This window comes from Lutjanus erythropterus, chromosome 6 (genome assembly GCF_056507025.1).
Source record: "Lutjanus erythropterus isolate fLutEry1 chromosome 6, fLutEry1.hap2, whole genome shotgun sequence".
Taxonomy (NCBI): Eukaryota; Metazoa; Chordata; class Actinopteri; order Lutjaniformes; family Lutjanidae; genus Lutjanus; species Lutjanus erythropterus.
Window position 1 is genome coordinate 26,151,696 of NC_139322.1, and position 16,779 is coordinate 26,168,474.

Below are 16,779 nucleotides of genomic sequence, written 5' to 3' on the forward strand. Positions count from 1 at the left end.
ATTGTTACATCATATTATGGTACAAGTGTTGTCTTTTCCTGGTTTTAAGTGGTGCTTTACAGTAAAGTGATGTAATTTTCTGAACTTACTGGTCGGCTCTAGCTGCTCTGTTATTTGCCTTTACCCACCTGGTCATTACATCCACATTACTGAGAATTCATGATATGTCATTTTAGATAAAATGTATAGACTGTTCCCTTATCACAAAAAGCTTTTGCTCTTATGAGTGTTGAGACTTTTCATTACAGTTGTGCCATATATATATTCAGTTCAATGTAAATTCAAATACGTGAATGAATATCTTTTGTCTCACTGGGTTTGTGGCATCATCAGTTTTCTTTCTTTTTTTATATACTATTCTCTGTAGTAAACTGTAGCATACATGATTAATGAATCATACACACAGTGCATCCAAGATCCCCGTCAGGTCAAGATTTTTTCAGGTTGAACTCGTAACATCAAAAAACACACATGCTGTGTGAGAGAAACTGTTTTGTAAGCAGAGCTTTGCAAGCTCCCAATTACTTCACACTGGGAGAAGTTGAACTACAGCAAAGTTACCCTAGAGAGAAATCTAGTTTGGTTAATGAAAGCTACTTAATAAAAGTAGTTTGTGTGAAAAATGATCAAAGTGACAATGTACATACGATATGAAATTATAATGAAAATAATACAAAAAGTTGTATGCCGGCAAAAACTCCACACAATTGAGTTTTTTGCAGAAAGTGTTGTTTGTTCACGGGTCATACATAAGCATAAAAATAAAATACTCCGCTGGGAAGATGCATGGAATCTCAGCTTTGGTTGTGTGTTCAGTGTGCATCAGTCACAAGAAAAGCAATGGTAAAATTAAACATTAAAACATTCCTTTCATGGCCCACAGTTGTTTGTAGTTTCAGTGAAAATGGCAGAAAAGTAACCGAACTATTTTAATCACTACTGAAATATTGTAATAATCTAAGTGTACTACCAGCAAGCTACTGCAAAATGTATTTAAACTACTACTGTTCTGTTTGTTCTGCTGTTTGTGTAAAATTGGACAAGTTCATTTTGGATAAAATGTCTTTGACATCTGACTTCTGAATTGCTTGGAGTTCAAGTGCTAATAATTAATAACCACATGGCTGGATTAGGTTTGGGGCTGCCAGCTGAAGAGTCAGATTTTAAGCATTTTTCAGAATAATGCTGAATGTAAATGTTTGTGACTAAATAACTGGAATCATTTATCAATTTAATCAGGCACAGTGATTCATCCTGTGTTGTTTACCGCAGGCTTTATCATCCTTCCAAGTTGGTGTACAACAAGTACGAGGATTTGTGTCTGAATATGGACCGTACATGGAGTGTCTTGTGGTAATCAATCATCTCTCAGCGTGGTTTCGAGGGACACGCTTCATCTAACAAAGATTATAATTAGGCGGCCTTTTATTCTGTGTAACTTTCTGAGAGGTTTATCCTTGTGGAGAGGAACAATCAGCATACAAGGTCCCTTGTCAAACAGCTCCACCCTCTCTGAGAGTTATTTTGAGTCTTGAGGATAAACCTGTACTCCCATGGTGCCAGAGACTTGAAAAGGATACCTGCCTCTCATACAAATTAGTTACCCTACCTACAGGATCTTCCCACTTCTGTGCCATTACATAAATGCAAATATATTCTGACAAATCCAAATGAATTCCTCTTCCATCACAGAAAGAAATGTTTATTCCAATGATGTGTCTACTACCCCATGGGTCACTCTGACTGCAGGCTTTTCCAGCACACTATACATTCACTATTGTACCTCTGTAATTAACCAAGAAACAAGTGTCACACTAGACATACTGCTGTCTTTGTTGTTTGTGTTTTCTTGTTTTTTCCTCTTTTTGTTCTTATAAAGAAAACAAATCAACAATGCTATTGTATAACTCAGTGAATTTTATTATCGCATTTCAATTATTTATGGGCTGTGCTGTATAGAGCTGCAGAGATTAGTTGCTGATGAAAGGAAATTAGTTGTCAGCTGATTTGATAATTGATTACATAGTCCTTTTTAAAGCAAAATGTCAAACACCTGCTGGTTCCGGTTTCGTAAAGATAAGGATTTGCTGCTTTTCGTCGTTGTTTATAACATCAAATGAAGAGTCTTTGGGTTTCAAAGACTCTTGTGTTACTCCGGGTTACTGTTGATTGAACAGAAGAAGCAATCTGAGGACTTCTCTTTTGGCTCTGGGAAATTGTGATGAGCATTTATGTTATATGTTATAGACTAAACCAGGGGTTTAAGTCCAGATATCCCTTAGTTAATAGAAAGACGGACCAGGGGTGCATGATCAGTATTTTTCAAAAATACATAACTAGCAAGTTTGGATTTCAATTTCGAAAAAAAAGGGGAAAACTTAAAAAAAATGTTAAACAATAATTTGGGGGAACCCTGCAGTGACCTTGAGGACCCCCATTGAAGACCAATCAACGATTATATATATATCAATTATTATAATCATGAAAATAATTGCCAGATCAATCAATAATGAAAATAATTGTTACTTGCATTTCTAGTTCTGTACAGTTTGGTTATTTAAAGGTATTATTGAAGGTAGTAATCCTGTTCACCCTGCTGCAGGTGAACCACCAGACTGAAGAGCAGCTTCTTCCCTCAGGCTGTGCTTAATTCATCCAAACCACTCCTTCATGTAAATGTGTTTGTTCTATACTTTTTCTATATATGTATTTTTGATTTAGTCTCTTCAGTCAATCCAATCAATCAGAGAGGGAACAGTGTCAAAATCTCATTGTACAACCTTGTTGTAATGATGAATAAATCTCCTTTTATGGTTGTATTTCTTTCTTGCAGAACGCCACATGATGAACAGTTATGATAATGATTGTCAGTGTACACACAGTGCATGTATGCAAAAATACCGTGCAGCAATAACTGTAATTCAGAGAGATTTGCAGGCAGCACTAGGGATTTGTTGTATCATGGAAAGCTTGCATGATAAACAATAATGAGTAGTTTAGATGAAATTTAAAATAAAATAAAAGCAATTTCTATTCCACTTCCTCAGATCAAAAAAATCTATTTAGAAAGAGCACAAGAAGTTGTTTTGATTTTGTATTTCAGGAAGAAAAGCAGCTCCTGTCTTAAGTATTTTTCCCCCCAGCTGCTGAAATTACTGTCTTTTTTCTTTGTCTGAGTCACAAAGGGCACCATTTTGATGGCTCAAATGAGAGGAGAATGATTTAAAATGAGACCATGTTACTCTCGGTATTTGTTGTGGTATTTTTTTTTTTTTCAAATTTATTATTGGATGACACCCCCTGGGAAGAAGGTGATAAGTTTGAAGGGTTTAGATGAAATTGTACCGAAGCATGGTGGCAGTGCAATGTGCCTTTGACAAGTCTGTAGATTCAGATGTTTGCATTAAAGTTTTATGAAGGTTACCAGCCTGATTATGCAGTACCTCAGGGATCTAGCAACTTTTTATGACTAATATGAAAAATGCTCATGGGCTCTGCTTGCATGGCCAACGGATCTATGCCAAACATAGATTTTATTGTTGTTCAACCTTCTCCCAAGGCAGCACTGTTTTCCATTTGCTTCCCTCCTCTGTCCTGTAAGCCTTGGAAATCTACTTGCCAGCAGAAAAAAAAATTGAAAAATTGGCTTTCAGGCTGACTGGGACATCAAAGCTGACGCAGTTTTGTTGCTTCTCCACCCAGGAAGCGGAATCCTGTTGAGGCCCGTGTTCACCAAACAGCCCGGCAGTGTGGTGTTTCCCCTTCAACCTGGTGAGAATCGCAGAGAGGTGGTGTTCAGCTGTGAGGCCCAGGGACACCCACCACCCTTCTACAGGTAACAGCTGCAGGCATGGCTCTATGCACACTGTTCAGTTTTTGTTATACAGAACCTTCAGGTAATATCCCAGAGCTTTCAAGTGCAACATCTGTACCAAAGACTGGGAAAAGTAGGCATTTGTTGACCTTATGGCTCGCTGACACTCCCTGCGCACGGCATTTAGCTTCACTGTCTGTCAGGGTGAATCTGAGAATGATGAATTAATTGCTCTCAGTTGTTGGTCTGTTTTATATTTGCATTGGACATCGATCTGCTTAGGATTCACTTTGAGAGCTTCCTGTCATCAGTATCACTGACTGTTGAGAAGATCAAGTGACCCAAGAGAACCATGCACCAAAACTCTGCTGCTATCATGGCAGAGATGCAGTGAAGACGAAAAACACCAGCGTAGCATATTTCACATACACTCTTAGAAATAAAGGCGCTAACTAGAAACTTATATGGTTCCTTGGCTTGTCCCCAATCCCTTTTGATTCCTGGTAGAATCTTTTATAAACGTTCCACTTGGAACCCTTTCATGTTCATGTTATTCCTAGGACCCAGCATAAAGGGTTATACCTCGAACCATATGTGAAAAGTCTCACCCAGAACCCCCTATGGGATGTTCTACAGAGAACCCCTCTGTGGTGTAACGGTTCCACCCAGAACCCTCTCTAGGGCTTCTATCTTCTTAGATCTTCGTAGTTATGATTAATCGACAGGGAGTAATTAAGTATTTAAAAGTACACAAATGGGACTTGGAGCAAAAAAAAAAAAAAAAAATCACACACCACTGAAGTATACAGTAATATTATGTTTCATGATCATAAAAAGTTTTTATATCAAGTCGACGCATCTGTCCATATTCACACGTTCTCTCTCTCCCTCGCTCTCTGCTGCGGGTAAATTTTTTTTAATCTGCTTTCAGGTGGAGCTAAAATTCAATCAGCACCTGCTCCTCACGCCCATGCCTTTTTTATTCCATTTGACTCTCCCCAAACACGAACTGTGGCTGCAGATAAAAAAGCCCTGGTCCCCATTTGACGCTCCAAAATCGAAACAAGTTCGGAGTGCGAGCGTCGAGTCAGTTTGACACGCGTCAAAGCTTTCAGTGCACATTCTGCCATTTAGAACAATGGGTGCACTTCAAAACGCGAGCATCAGGCGCCTTTAGTGCATTTTGGCCTTAAGAGTTTTACCTAGAACTCATCCAAGGGTGCCTATTAAGATGTTTTTTATATTTCAAGGGTTTTATGTAGAACACACCCGGGGGGTTCTACTGAGAACCCTTTTATATTTCAGGGGTTTTATCAAGAACCCACCCAGGGGGTTCTACAGAGATCCCTTTTGTCTTCCAAGGGTTTTCTCTAGAGCCTCCTTTTGTAGTCCAAGAGTTTTATCTAGAACTAATCCAGGAGGTCCTTCTGAAAACCCTTTTACATTCCAGAACTTTTGTCTACAACCTGCCCAGGGTGTTCTACAAAGAACCCTTGACAAAAGAGTTCCCCAGGGATTTCAACAGTCCTTGAAGGGGCGAACCCTTGAAGAACCCTCTCTTTTAAAAAAAAGCATTCATCAGAAGCAAATGATTCTGGGTAGAACTTAAGTCCTTCAGTAGGAACCTTTTTTGGAACCCTTCATTATAAGAGTGTACCAAAAAATGATGCAGCAGAAGTTGTCTTTCCTTATCGCTGCTTTAGACCTGCTAGAGTTAACTTTACAGCATCGTGGCCTCCGGCTGCAGAGACATTGCTACAGGGCAGCTTATATGGAGGATATCGCTACATGATAAACATGATTCAAATCACTTGGTGGTCTGAGGTACAGGAAGAGCAAGTTCAGTACACTATTGGCCCTGAGAGGTTGAGTGTTCTCCCAGCAGTTGTGTTAGAAACAAATTGACGCTCAGTTCCTCTGTTGCTAAAATGATGACAAATGAAAACAAATGACAAACGATGATTTGCTTTAAAGTGCATCAAGCGCATAAGCTATTAATTCATAGTCTATCAAACGGGGCCACATAGCTGTTGTAGTCTTGTCAGTGTAATTAAATGCAAATTGCAAAGCCAAGCATTTAATGTGTAATAGGTTGAAACGATCCCTCATAACATCAGCATATGTGGCCGTTAATGTAGCTTGAAGATCCTTGGTGTTATGCCTAATGGGCACAAATTGAAATGAATGTACAAGATCTTATCACTTGGATTGGCTGGAATACTTATTAAGCAATCAGTTGCTATTTCACTGTCTGGGTAGTCCTGCTTTTTAAAATGAAGATCAATTTATGAGTTCAGATCTGCAAGTTTTTTTTTTTTTTCTCCACGTTCTGAGTTCAAGTTCTGAGAGCGTGCCCGGATCCATGTCAAATCAAAATTTGCTTTAATTAGGTCTTTAATTACAGCAAGTGCCACCAACTGTGGCAGTTGATATACCACATTAAGAAGTGATTTTCAGATTGATCACAAGCTGTTATGATATCATACTTTTCATCCCTTTTAATGATGGGCTTGATATTCAGATGGACGTGTTGTTATCTCCCCCAGGCGTAAGTGTGATTCACAATTTTTGAAAAACCTTCAAAAGCCTTTTTCATGCCTCCACACCGACGACAGTCATTGCCAGACGCATTATGTTTTTGGGTCATCCCATTCTTGTGAACGTTATATCTCAAGCGCGCCTTGAGGGAATTTCTTCAAACTTGGCACAAATGACTACTTGGACTCAAGGAAGAATCGATTAGATTTTTGGTGGCCAAAGGTCAAAGTCACTGTAGCCTTACAGAACACATTTTCCGCCATAAGCCAAGAATTCCTTCGTTAATAAGGACAAAATTTCACACAAATGTCTAATAGGATACTTGAAGTGTTGGAAAGTAAATAGTCACATTTGACTAGTTCCATGTAATTAAATGTAATTGTAATTTGTTAGTTACTCAGAAAAAAATGTAATTAATTACAGCTACTAATCAAACTGTTGATGATTCCAGAGGGCTTACATCCAAATATCCTCTGCCTGAGTGCAGTAGTTGTGTTGTTAGATCAGGAGGCATACATCACAGTGCTTTCATTTTGACATGGTCACTTGTGCCAGCTTTTGAAATGAGTTTTGAAAGGGTGTTTTGGGTCCTTTTGAGGTTCAGCAGCAGGACACCATATGCGTAGTGACTTTTCACTGCTGAGTGTGGAGGCAGGTCTATTTCAGGGGCGCCAAGGACAAATTAATTTGTCTAAGACTACCCAATGACTGCTGCCACATAAAGCCCCCACTCCAAGTTGTCACCATGGTCCCTTGATTTGTCTCATCTGGAGCTCTTGGACCAGTTCCAGCTGCAACACCAAATCACTAAATCAATCTAATCAGCCAATCTGCCATTGAGCACCGCTCTGCTGCATATGTCCCCCCTCCATTCCTTCCCTTCTCCAACACTGCCTCCCACTCTCTTTGTCTAAAGCCTTTCCTACTGAAGAAGGAGGAAAATAAGTCAGAAATAGAAACCTCAAGCTTCCTTTTACTCAGAGATGTGGAAATCTAATCAAGACCAAGGAGCTAATGTTCAACTTAATTGTGCCTTATTTCTTCGATGAAAAGCTATTTCTTGAGAGGCTCCTTTTGCAAGTGTCACTTTCTTGTTAGTCTGTGTTTACCCTCTTCTTTTTTCTCATTTCTTCTCCCTTTGACTGTAATTTGGTTTGAAAATGAAAGTGCCATTTGCACACCAGCTCAGCTTGGGTATAATGCAGACAATTTCAGTAACCTATTGAATTGATGAAATGTATCTGAATACATTAAGAAAGTTTTCTGCAAAACAAGTTAAATCCTTTTTCATGTGTTGTTGTAAACTCTTTACTGTTCACGGTGAAGAGAAACTGAACATTGAAGTCTACATAATCATTAAGGAGGTTATGGTCACATGCCACATTTGGTTGAAGTGGTATCAACTCAGCAGGTTTTTGTTGTGAACAACATAAATTCAGAACTTAAAAGTTGATTTCTGACATGTTTCTGGTCTCTCTCCTCCTCACACACACTTGCTGGACTCCCGTATTATTCAAAACAAGAGGTTTAATCAAAATGCACCGTTATCCTGTGCTTTGCATGTGGCCATTTTGTTTGAGCAGCCCTGGTGCTTGGCCCTCCCGTTCGGTAATCACTATGATTGGAGGGGAGGATTTTGATTTGCAGTGAAAGGGCCTCCCCCTAATGTGGCTGTGATGGTTGATGGACAAACAGACTGAAAAGAAAAAGGAAATGTCAAATGAATGTAGAGGATTTTGATTTGTGAGTAAGAGTTGTGTTTGAAGGGAAAAAAGCCTGAATAGAAATGAACACTGTTTGAAAAGGCTGTTGCTGATTGCCTCTCATTTCAGTTATGTTCATTTTGGTTTTTGCTGCAACACACATCAGACTGTCATTTCTGTTAACAGCGGCTTTATCTAGCATAATGGCTGCTTGATCACAGTTTAGACTACCGGGTGGTCTCTATTATACATGAACTTTTTCAACGCTGTAGGGACATTCATGTCCCCAGCCACTTTTGTTCTCTTTCAGAGGTTCTAGCAGGGTCAGTTTGAAAGCTACCACTTAAAACTGGTATCATATGAAACCCTAACACTAACTTGAAAACAGATGGCAGTGGTACCAACAATGTTATGCTAGCTTGTTGGGATGTAAATTAAGCAACAAAGTTAGGCTATGTTTTGGGGAGTGAAATGCATGGAGATTTTCAGAAGAGTCCTTTGATGTCTCACCTTAAGAAAATGGATTCTATGTGTACCCAAGAGTCCCCCCTTTACAGACGTGCACACTTTATGCTAATCCCATGCATTTTTGTGCAAATCCAGAGGATGTAGAGGATAGAGGCAGGGCTGTGATGTTTTTTTTTTTTTACCATGGTGAAAAGGCTACATATTCCCGAGGAATGGCGATTTACCACAACAACAACTGTTTGCATTTTGTGAGTGTGGTATTTTGGAGGGATTTCTGACTACTTATGTCAATTTTTCAGTGGTAAAAATTGTTAAATTGTCCATCAAATCTATGTAATAAGTGGTACAATGTATGGGACATTATGGAGCATGATAATAGGCATCATATACTTCCCTCATATTTCTGTAAGCCCCTATACACTTTAAAAAAGTGTCTATAGGTGCCTAAAGAAAGCACGTTTAGTACACATTTATGACTAGAAAAACTTGTCATAAATTTGACTGTATCATAAATTAATCTTTAAGCTTTCACATGATGCATACCACTTTTATGCGGCATATACTGCTGAACTGTTATCCTCCCCTCCTAAAAATAACAAAAATACGTGTATAATAGGGAGAGGTGGAGTGAAAAAGGTTGTTGTCACTCAGTGTTTACGCATCAGCATAAATTGGTCTAAACAAATAATCAGAATTGATTATCAGCTCATGGATGTGGATGAAAAATAGTGTATTTTAACTTTTTTCTAACTCATTTTGTGGTGTGTCATGTGCTTCCATTCACAGGTGGAAGCTCAATGACTCTTTCATCCTGCCCAGACCGGGGTCACGTTACTCCCTCATGGGAGGAAACTTACACATCAGCCATCTGAATAAAGAGGGAGACGTTGGCATCTATCAGTGCCTGGCATCAAACTCTTTTGGCACCATCGTCAGCAGAGAGGCCAGTCTGCACATCGCATGTAAGTCTATCTTACATTTCACCAAACAATGTCTTATTTCACAGTGACTGATAGTAACCCCATTCTAACAAGCAAAAACACAACGATACAAAAATATAACCCATTCGAAAAATTTGTGTTCCTCTCATTATTATTATTTTATTTCATTTGAGTTTAGTTCACCCTAATTCAACTTCAGCTCCTTTGAGTTCAGTTCAGTCTGTGTTTGCCTTAGAAAGTAAAAGTTTCATTAAACATCAGACGTTCTGGTTCACTGAAAATATAATGACCCAGTAGGATTCTTTGGAAATTGTTTGTTGTCAGACCTGATCTTCTCTAACAAAAAAAAAAACAAGCAACAAGAGAGTTTTACAGAAGGCTAATACTGTTAAAGTTAATAATGAGAAAACACAAATGAATTGTCCATGTCTGAATCATGGTATGTTGTCTCCTTGCCCCTGCTTAAAGCTCCAGTGCTGGTGTTTACTCTGCCTGGTGGTTCTAAACTTTTCACATCCCTGTGATGATTGTGTGGTGGGCCTTGACAGATCCCGTATAGTTGATGCTTTACAGCCTCTCATCCATCACGGTTTATAAGACCAGAGTCTAAGGCATCTCTGATGGCAAGGTGAACTTGAGGCCTCCATTCTTGATGGGCAGCCCATATCAAATGACAGCACTGATATCTGTGAACAGATGGTGCAGCTAGATTGAATTCTGATGTCTGTTTCTCTGCCGTAGCAGGCACAGAGATGATCCTTGGCAGAGAGAGCACCAGAGGTATCCATCTAGGCACGATTTGGTGCTCCTTTGTCACAAAGCAGCATTAAATCTTCTGCATATAGTGTATAAATCGGTGCCCTGAGTTTTCAGCAGGCTGTTGATCATATTCACATTTCCTATCAATTTCTGCAGCCTGACCTGAACTGTATGTCATCGTGATTGGTCTCATTCGTTGCCTGGGCCTGACCTGGGACCTGCTGCTTTTGTCAACGGATGAGGACAAGCATCAGTGCTGATGTGTCGTACATCTTATTTATTGCTCTTGGTTTAACTTAATTAAGTGTGCCGTATGATTGAGCAGGTCTCGGGTCAGGGGAATAATTCATGGAGGAGCAGCCTGTTATGAGAGTCAGTATCGTGTCATTTGTAACAGACTCTGACTCAGAGTGGCTCAATATGCTCCTTCAAACACCGAGGGGTTTGCACCTCTCTTGGTCATGTAATAACTCTGGGAGACAAAGACCGAGGTAAAGGCCATTAATAAAGAAAACACAAGGATCTACAATGATGTGTTGCAGGTAATCCTATCAGGTCTGGTAGCATAAAATTCACTTAGGCTAAGATTTCCCTTAAATTTTCATCAGTCTACCTTAGGAAAGAATGAGTTTAATAAAATCAACATAAGGATTTTCTAAGGATGTTGTAAGAGAAAACCCTTTCATCTCTGAGGCTGGATTTTACCAAAAAAGTTTAATTTTAAACCTTTTTTGAACCTTTTGATAACCTCAAACCTCAGTTAATTTTTTATTCTAAACCTAGGTTAAATTTAATGCTGTTGAACCAAAACTTTTAACTCATATTTAAAATATGATCCGGTATAAACTTGAAAATAGCTGTCTGTTTGAAATAGATTGAGAAAAATAGTCAAGTTCCTTGAAGAAAGTTAAGGGACTGACTTAACCCAGTTGAGTGTTATGATGTGCCTCCTCTTTTCATTCATTTACAATTCTGCAAGTTAGCTAGCAAACAATAAGGGTTTTTTCTTTCTTTCTTTTTTTTACTTTTTTCTATCAATCATACAAATGTAACATTTTGTTTTTCTAATACCTTTTTTAGCTAGCTAGCAAACAATGCAATGTTAATAAACACAGAGCAGCTGAAAGTTAACAAATTCAATCCCTCTTTTATACTTACAAAGCTAGGTCCTGACAGTACTCAGATTTATTTATTTGTTTATTATGTCCATCTGGGTAAGCAAGCACCTCAACATTAATTTAAGTAATTTAACTTTAATTTAGTTTCAGTGTACATCACTAAATTTGGATTTACTGAACTAAGATTAGTTTTGATTGTGCAACACAACTCTGCTTAATTGTAATTCTGGATTTACTCATTTCAAACCTAGTTTTGCTAAATTCTCATTAGAATTAATCTTAAATTAATACATTAATCTCACCTAAATTAAAATAGTATTTGTTGGGGCAAGAAGGACCTTGAAGGGACTCATAATAATTTCCTAAAAAGGAAACTGTTTGTGGAATATATATGACAATAGTTGAATCCTTGGCAGCTGAAGAGGATGACGAGATAGCAAGATGCATTTTTCAGTCTAGGGAAAACCCACTGGATACTATGAGCGACGTGCAACTTGTTAGAAAGTATAACTTTGACATTAGCACCAGCAACTTTGTAGCTGTCTAGTCAAACATTTCCATAACGCTGTCTCATATTGTTGTTCATTTGGAGAAACTAAATAACACTGATAGTAATGCTGTAACACTAAAATATGATGTGAGTGAAGCGTAACCATAGTAACCTGTATCATGACAGTAGCTACTGTGAAAACTTTTGTTGAAACATTCAGGCAAGGAGACAACCTAAGGGGCTTTATGCATGCATATGGGACAAATCTAAGTTTGAAACTTAAAGGTAGAATCAGTAGGATTTGTCTGAGCTGTTTCTTAATGCACCAGTAAGACAGGTGATTGCTGAGTCTCATTGCCAGGTTGTCAAAAAACCAACAGTACGTTTGGTAAAACATCTTGACCTCTGCAAAATAATGAGAAAATAAGGAGATACAGTCATAGTCTCTGCAGATACAGAGACCACACACTTCTTGTGGGATATAGGTGAGGATTGAAAGAAATTATGTTGATGACTCTATACATTGTTTTTTAGGAAAAAAATAAGGTGGTTTGTGCAACCAGGCACAGTGCTTTTGGGCTCTGCTGCAGAAAACATGTAGAACAGTAATTACTCATACTCATTATTAAAAACTTTTGTATTTTCTTTGACATTGTGTTCTATATTTGGCGGTTCATTCATGGAAATCCTTGCTGATGATGGTGAACAAGATCAATGTCTTGGATTTGCAACGACTAATGATGTCCCACAACATCATATTTGTGTTGCATGAATATGTAGTGCACACGTAACAGTTAGGATAGCCTACATTTTTAATCCTCTGAAGGATAGATGATATAACAGTTTCTGTTAGCATCTGGTTGGGGCTTAAACCTCTAAAAGTATAAAGGTTCTTGATCCTGTTGACAATACAGACTTAAATGTTTAAAAGGTTCTGCTCGCCTGCTGGGAGTGCTGGAAGGAATAATCTAGTTGGTTATCGAGCCAGATTGAGTTTCCTAATCTCCCGGGGATATTTTTGGTGTAAGTGAAAGGATTTCCACTGATGCAAGATGCAACATTTTACAACAGATTGCAGGGCCTGCAATACAGGCAGAGTGTATTGGATGCCTGTCCTGAAGAAGAACATGCTACAGCCTTGATGCTGTGCTGCTTATAAAGCGACATGGGTAACACAGTGTTTAATGAAGGGTGAAATAGCTGTATTTATGAAAGCAATGCAGGATGCGACTCCCTTATACCTTGGTGCTCATGATTTCTCCTATCAAATTCAGTCCTGTAATTGCACATAATTTGCATTTTTTTTTCTTACTGGCTCCAGTCTAACCTAACTGCCTTATCTGTGTAATTACTTTGCAAGATTTCTATCTCTTGTTTTTTTTCTTGCTTCTCTAGTTTCCATCAGCTCTGTACTCTTTATTCATTGCTTTGCCTCAGGTGAAAATTAAGTCTGTTTGGAGCTTGAGAGCATCTGAGGAAAGGACAATAACATTTATCGTCAGCACTGAGATGCTAAGTGCTCTATATGGGTTTCAAATCATCTTTTAGTGAGGAAGGCACTGAATGCAGCACTTCACAACAGTGTTGTAATTGTCAGGGGAGACCAGCGGTAGCCCTCTGTATGAATTAGGCCCCTTTGATGTTTATCACTCCTCAAATGTCATGTGCCACTCACTGTTAAGGATTCACTTCATGATGCTTCAGAGGAGAGAAGACGAGAAGCAGACAAAGATGACAGAGATGATGGTTTTTCATCATCTGCAGCATTTTTTTTTACCTCATGGTAATATATGACGTACGACTTGTTGATAGGAGCTGTGTAGTTACTTCCCTCACTCTCTGCAACCACAGTCAGTATTTTTTCCAGTGTCTACGTAAAGACTTGATATCCCATTTTAAGAATACTAGCTTACCACTCTATAACTTTTTCATTGCTTGTTTTGCATGCATATGTGTATCGCATTGCATGAAAAAATGGCTTGCTGTAAATTCCAGCTGTGAAAAGTAGATAAGTGCTTCCAGAAATAGCCACACATCTCTCAGCAGAACAACATAATTTAACAGACCAAACTTCAGAAACACCTTTTCTGTTACTAATCAGTTCCAACAACTGTCAGATTTCTATGTAACATCCCATAGATATTGTGTCCTCTATAGGAATTAGGAGAACCGTTTTTGGTAAATTTGTTTTTGTACATTTTAATGTTGGAGGGTTTATGCATTTAGAAAAGTTTCACTAAACCTTTCTGCATTGTACAAGTAATAACACAAGGCAAAGAAAATGTAGGGGGTGCTCAGTCAAAAAAGTAGTAGTTGGTAATATGAGAATAAAAAGGTCAGGTACTTTTCAAGGATAGGAATATCAGTGGTGAAATACTACATCCATGGTTCAGTCCAGAGAAAGCTGAGGCCCTTTGATTGTGGATCAAAATAACAGATATATCAGTATTGGCATATATGTTTATGCACAGATATAAATGGGTTTTTTGTACAGATTCAGCACAAGGTGGAACATATATGAGGACAAGGTGCAAATACTGAGAAGGTATGATTCTTTCCCTGAACCTTATAGATTATCATATAAAAAAAATAAATATTCAGCAATTGACTGATACTAAACAATGCTTATTTATTTATTCTTTATTTTCTTAGTTAATTTCTACAATCGGTTGACAAAATGTTAAATTAATTAACATTCTAAAATAGTTACGTAAATATTCTGTAATAAATGTATTTGTTTTATAAAACAGCTTTCTGAGACTGTGAGTCCTATTAGTGCAAAATCACTGTGCAAAAGGTCTATTTTAATTCCAGCTTAAAAATTCACCATATTGGCCCCAATATTGATAATCTATTAATTTTTTTCCCTCTAAAATAAGTATCGTATCTCTCCCAAATTTTTTTCTGGGGATCCACGTTTTGAAAATGACAGACTTCTGAACATTCACAGTGGGCCTTATCAGCAATTTGTTGGAAGAGTTAATTAATGTTAATTAATTAATGAGTAAATTAATGTTCCTGACCATTTTTACTGCCATTTCCACTTCACCTTATATTCTCTTGAGACATGTTATTGAAAACATGTACACGTGTTATATATCAGAAATATGAGAAATGAGAAATAAATGCATTTAGGAGTTAACAAACATCTAATTGTTTTTATTTCCAGGAAACAATATAGGACATTTTAGCCTACTTCATAAATGAGACAAAATAATTGCATTAAGGAAGAATTAACAGGATCTCGTTTTTACCTCTCATCAGTAAAACAATATACACGATTTAAATGCATTATAAAAGCTGTGATGCAGATATAAATATGAAATTTACTGAATTCCTTCCACAGTTTTTCATTTGTTTGGCGACCCAAATAAAATCTTGTGTGACCCATCTTTGGGAATGACTACTGCGGTATATTACTGTGTCACTATGTCAGTGTGTGGTTGTGGTGGTATGCATTTTCACACTTACTTACTTACTTTTGTAGTTCCTACTATTAGGTCCTCAGGTGGCAGAACTAAAACGCCTGGCCTGATCACATGACCACTTGATGAGTTTTTAAATTCTACACCTCTTTTTCCTACACCTGTTCTCATTGCACCTCGTACCCTGATGAACAGTTCGAACACCTTGGTAATCCATGAGCTAATGAAGGATTTTTAGACTCACAATCAGAGTGCCTCCGATTTTTCTGGACTGCCAAACAATAACCAGGGACTTTGATTAATTGTTAGTGGGACAGTCATTGTGTTTTCTCTGTTTCATAATTACAAAAGACTTTGACTCAACTATTGTACTTGACTGTGTCAGTTTTTTTAGGTCTGCATGAAAACTGTTTTCTCCCCAAAACCACTTCTTTCTTTGATTTTAGATGTTTAATGGCACACTTAGTATGTGTTTGTTTCAATGAGAAGGAATTTCCACAAATCAAGACTTGGCACCATGACACTTTATGCAGTGCAGCAGCTGGTAAACATTTTCATAGAAGCAATCATGTTTGTTTACAGTTGTTGGGCAATTTGCAATGAAAAATGGATAATGATAAAATGCTGCATGAGAACTTTAATTGGAGGTGAAAAAAAAATCCAAAATTGTTATCATATATAATAATCTTGATGGTTCACTGGTTACTATTGTAGCCTCACAAAAAAGATTCGAGGGTTGAATTGACCTTTTTTTCTTTCTGTGTTTACATTCTCACCATGTGTTTGTGTAGGTTTCCTCTGGGTCTTTCTCTTTCCTCCCATGCTGAATACATGCAAATTATATATTACACATTCTCCTGCCAGTTTCTTTGATCAAGATATAATAAAGCTAAAAATAATGTGAATAATGCTATAATAATAATAATAATAATTTTATTTGCATAGTACTTTTAAACCAAGGTGTACAAAGAGCTTTGAGGGAGATAACATAAAAACACAATCACACATAAAAAACAGCTGCATTAGGAGATATATAAAACCTTCCATAAGGTGAAAAAAAACCCAAACCAAAAACAAACATACGCAACATATTTTAGATGAACAGATAAGTCTAGTGTTGACAAGTTAGCCTTGCAGCTGGAGTTGGTCTGGAGTGCGAGTATATTTTAATTCAGCAAAGTGTCAAGTATGTGGATAACACAGCAGTGCAAGAGAGAGGCAAGGTTTCCTCAGTGAAACACATAATTACGTCTCTGCACCTTTATCATTTTATTATTTAGACTACTTATTTTTGATGGATTAAAATTCACTTCTCTTTTTAAAGTAATTCAGGAAAAGTAAATGGTTTGGTAAAAAGGCTTTAGAGAAAGATGGCATTAGCGGGTAGAGATGAAAAATGAGTGAATGTCATCCCATTAAAAGTGGTTCCAAGGCTCTTCCCATTTCCTGTTTGACTACAGCTGGGTGGGAGGTTACTAGCTTCCTGGCAAACTCACCGACAGCCTTGGCTGTTTCAACTTTGC

The 16,779-nt window shown here is 37.8% G+C and overlaps 1 protein-coding gene across 1 annotated transcript in view; it reads left to right on the plus strand.

Annotated features, from left to right (window-relative positions):
* Nucleotides 1–16,779, plus strand: part of cntn3a.1 (contactin 3a, tandem duplicate 1) — a 120,565-nt gene that overhangs the window by 28,143 nt on the left and 75,643 nt on the right. Inside the window, exons 3-4 of the mRNA XM_084721410.1 lie at nt 3,703–3,835; nt 9,310–9,485. Coding sequence (XP_084577536.1) covers nt 3,703–3,835; nt 9,310–9,485 — 309 coding nt within the window. The remainder of the gene's footprint in view (nt 1–3,702; nt 3,836–9,309; nt 9,486–16,779) is intronic.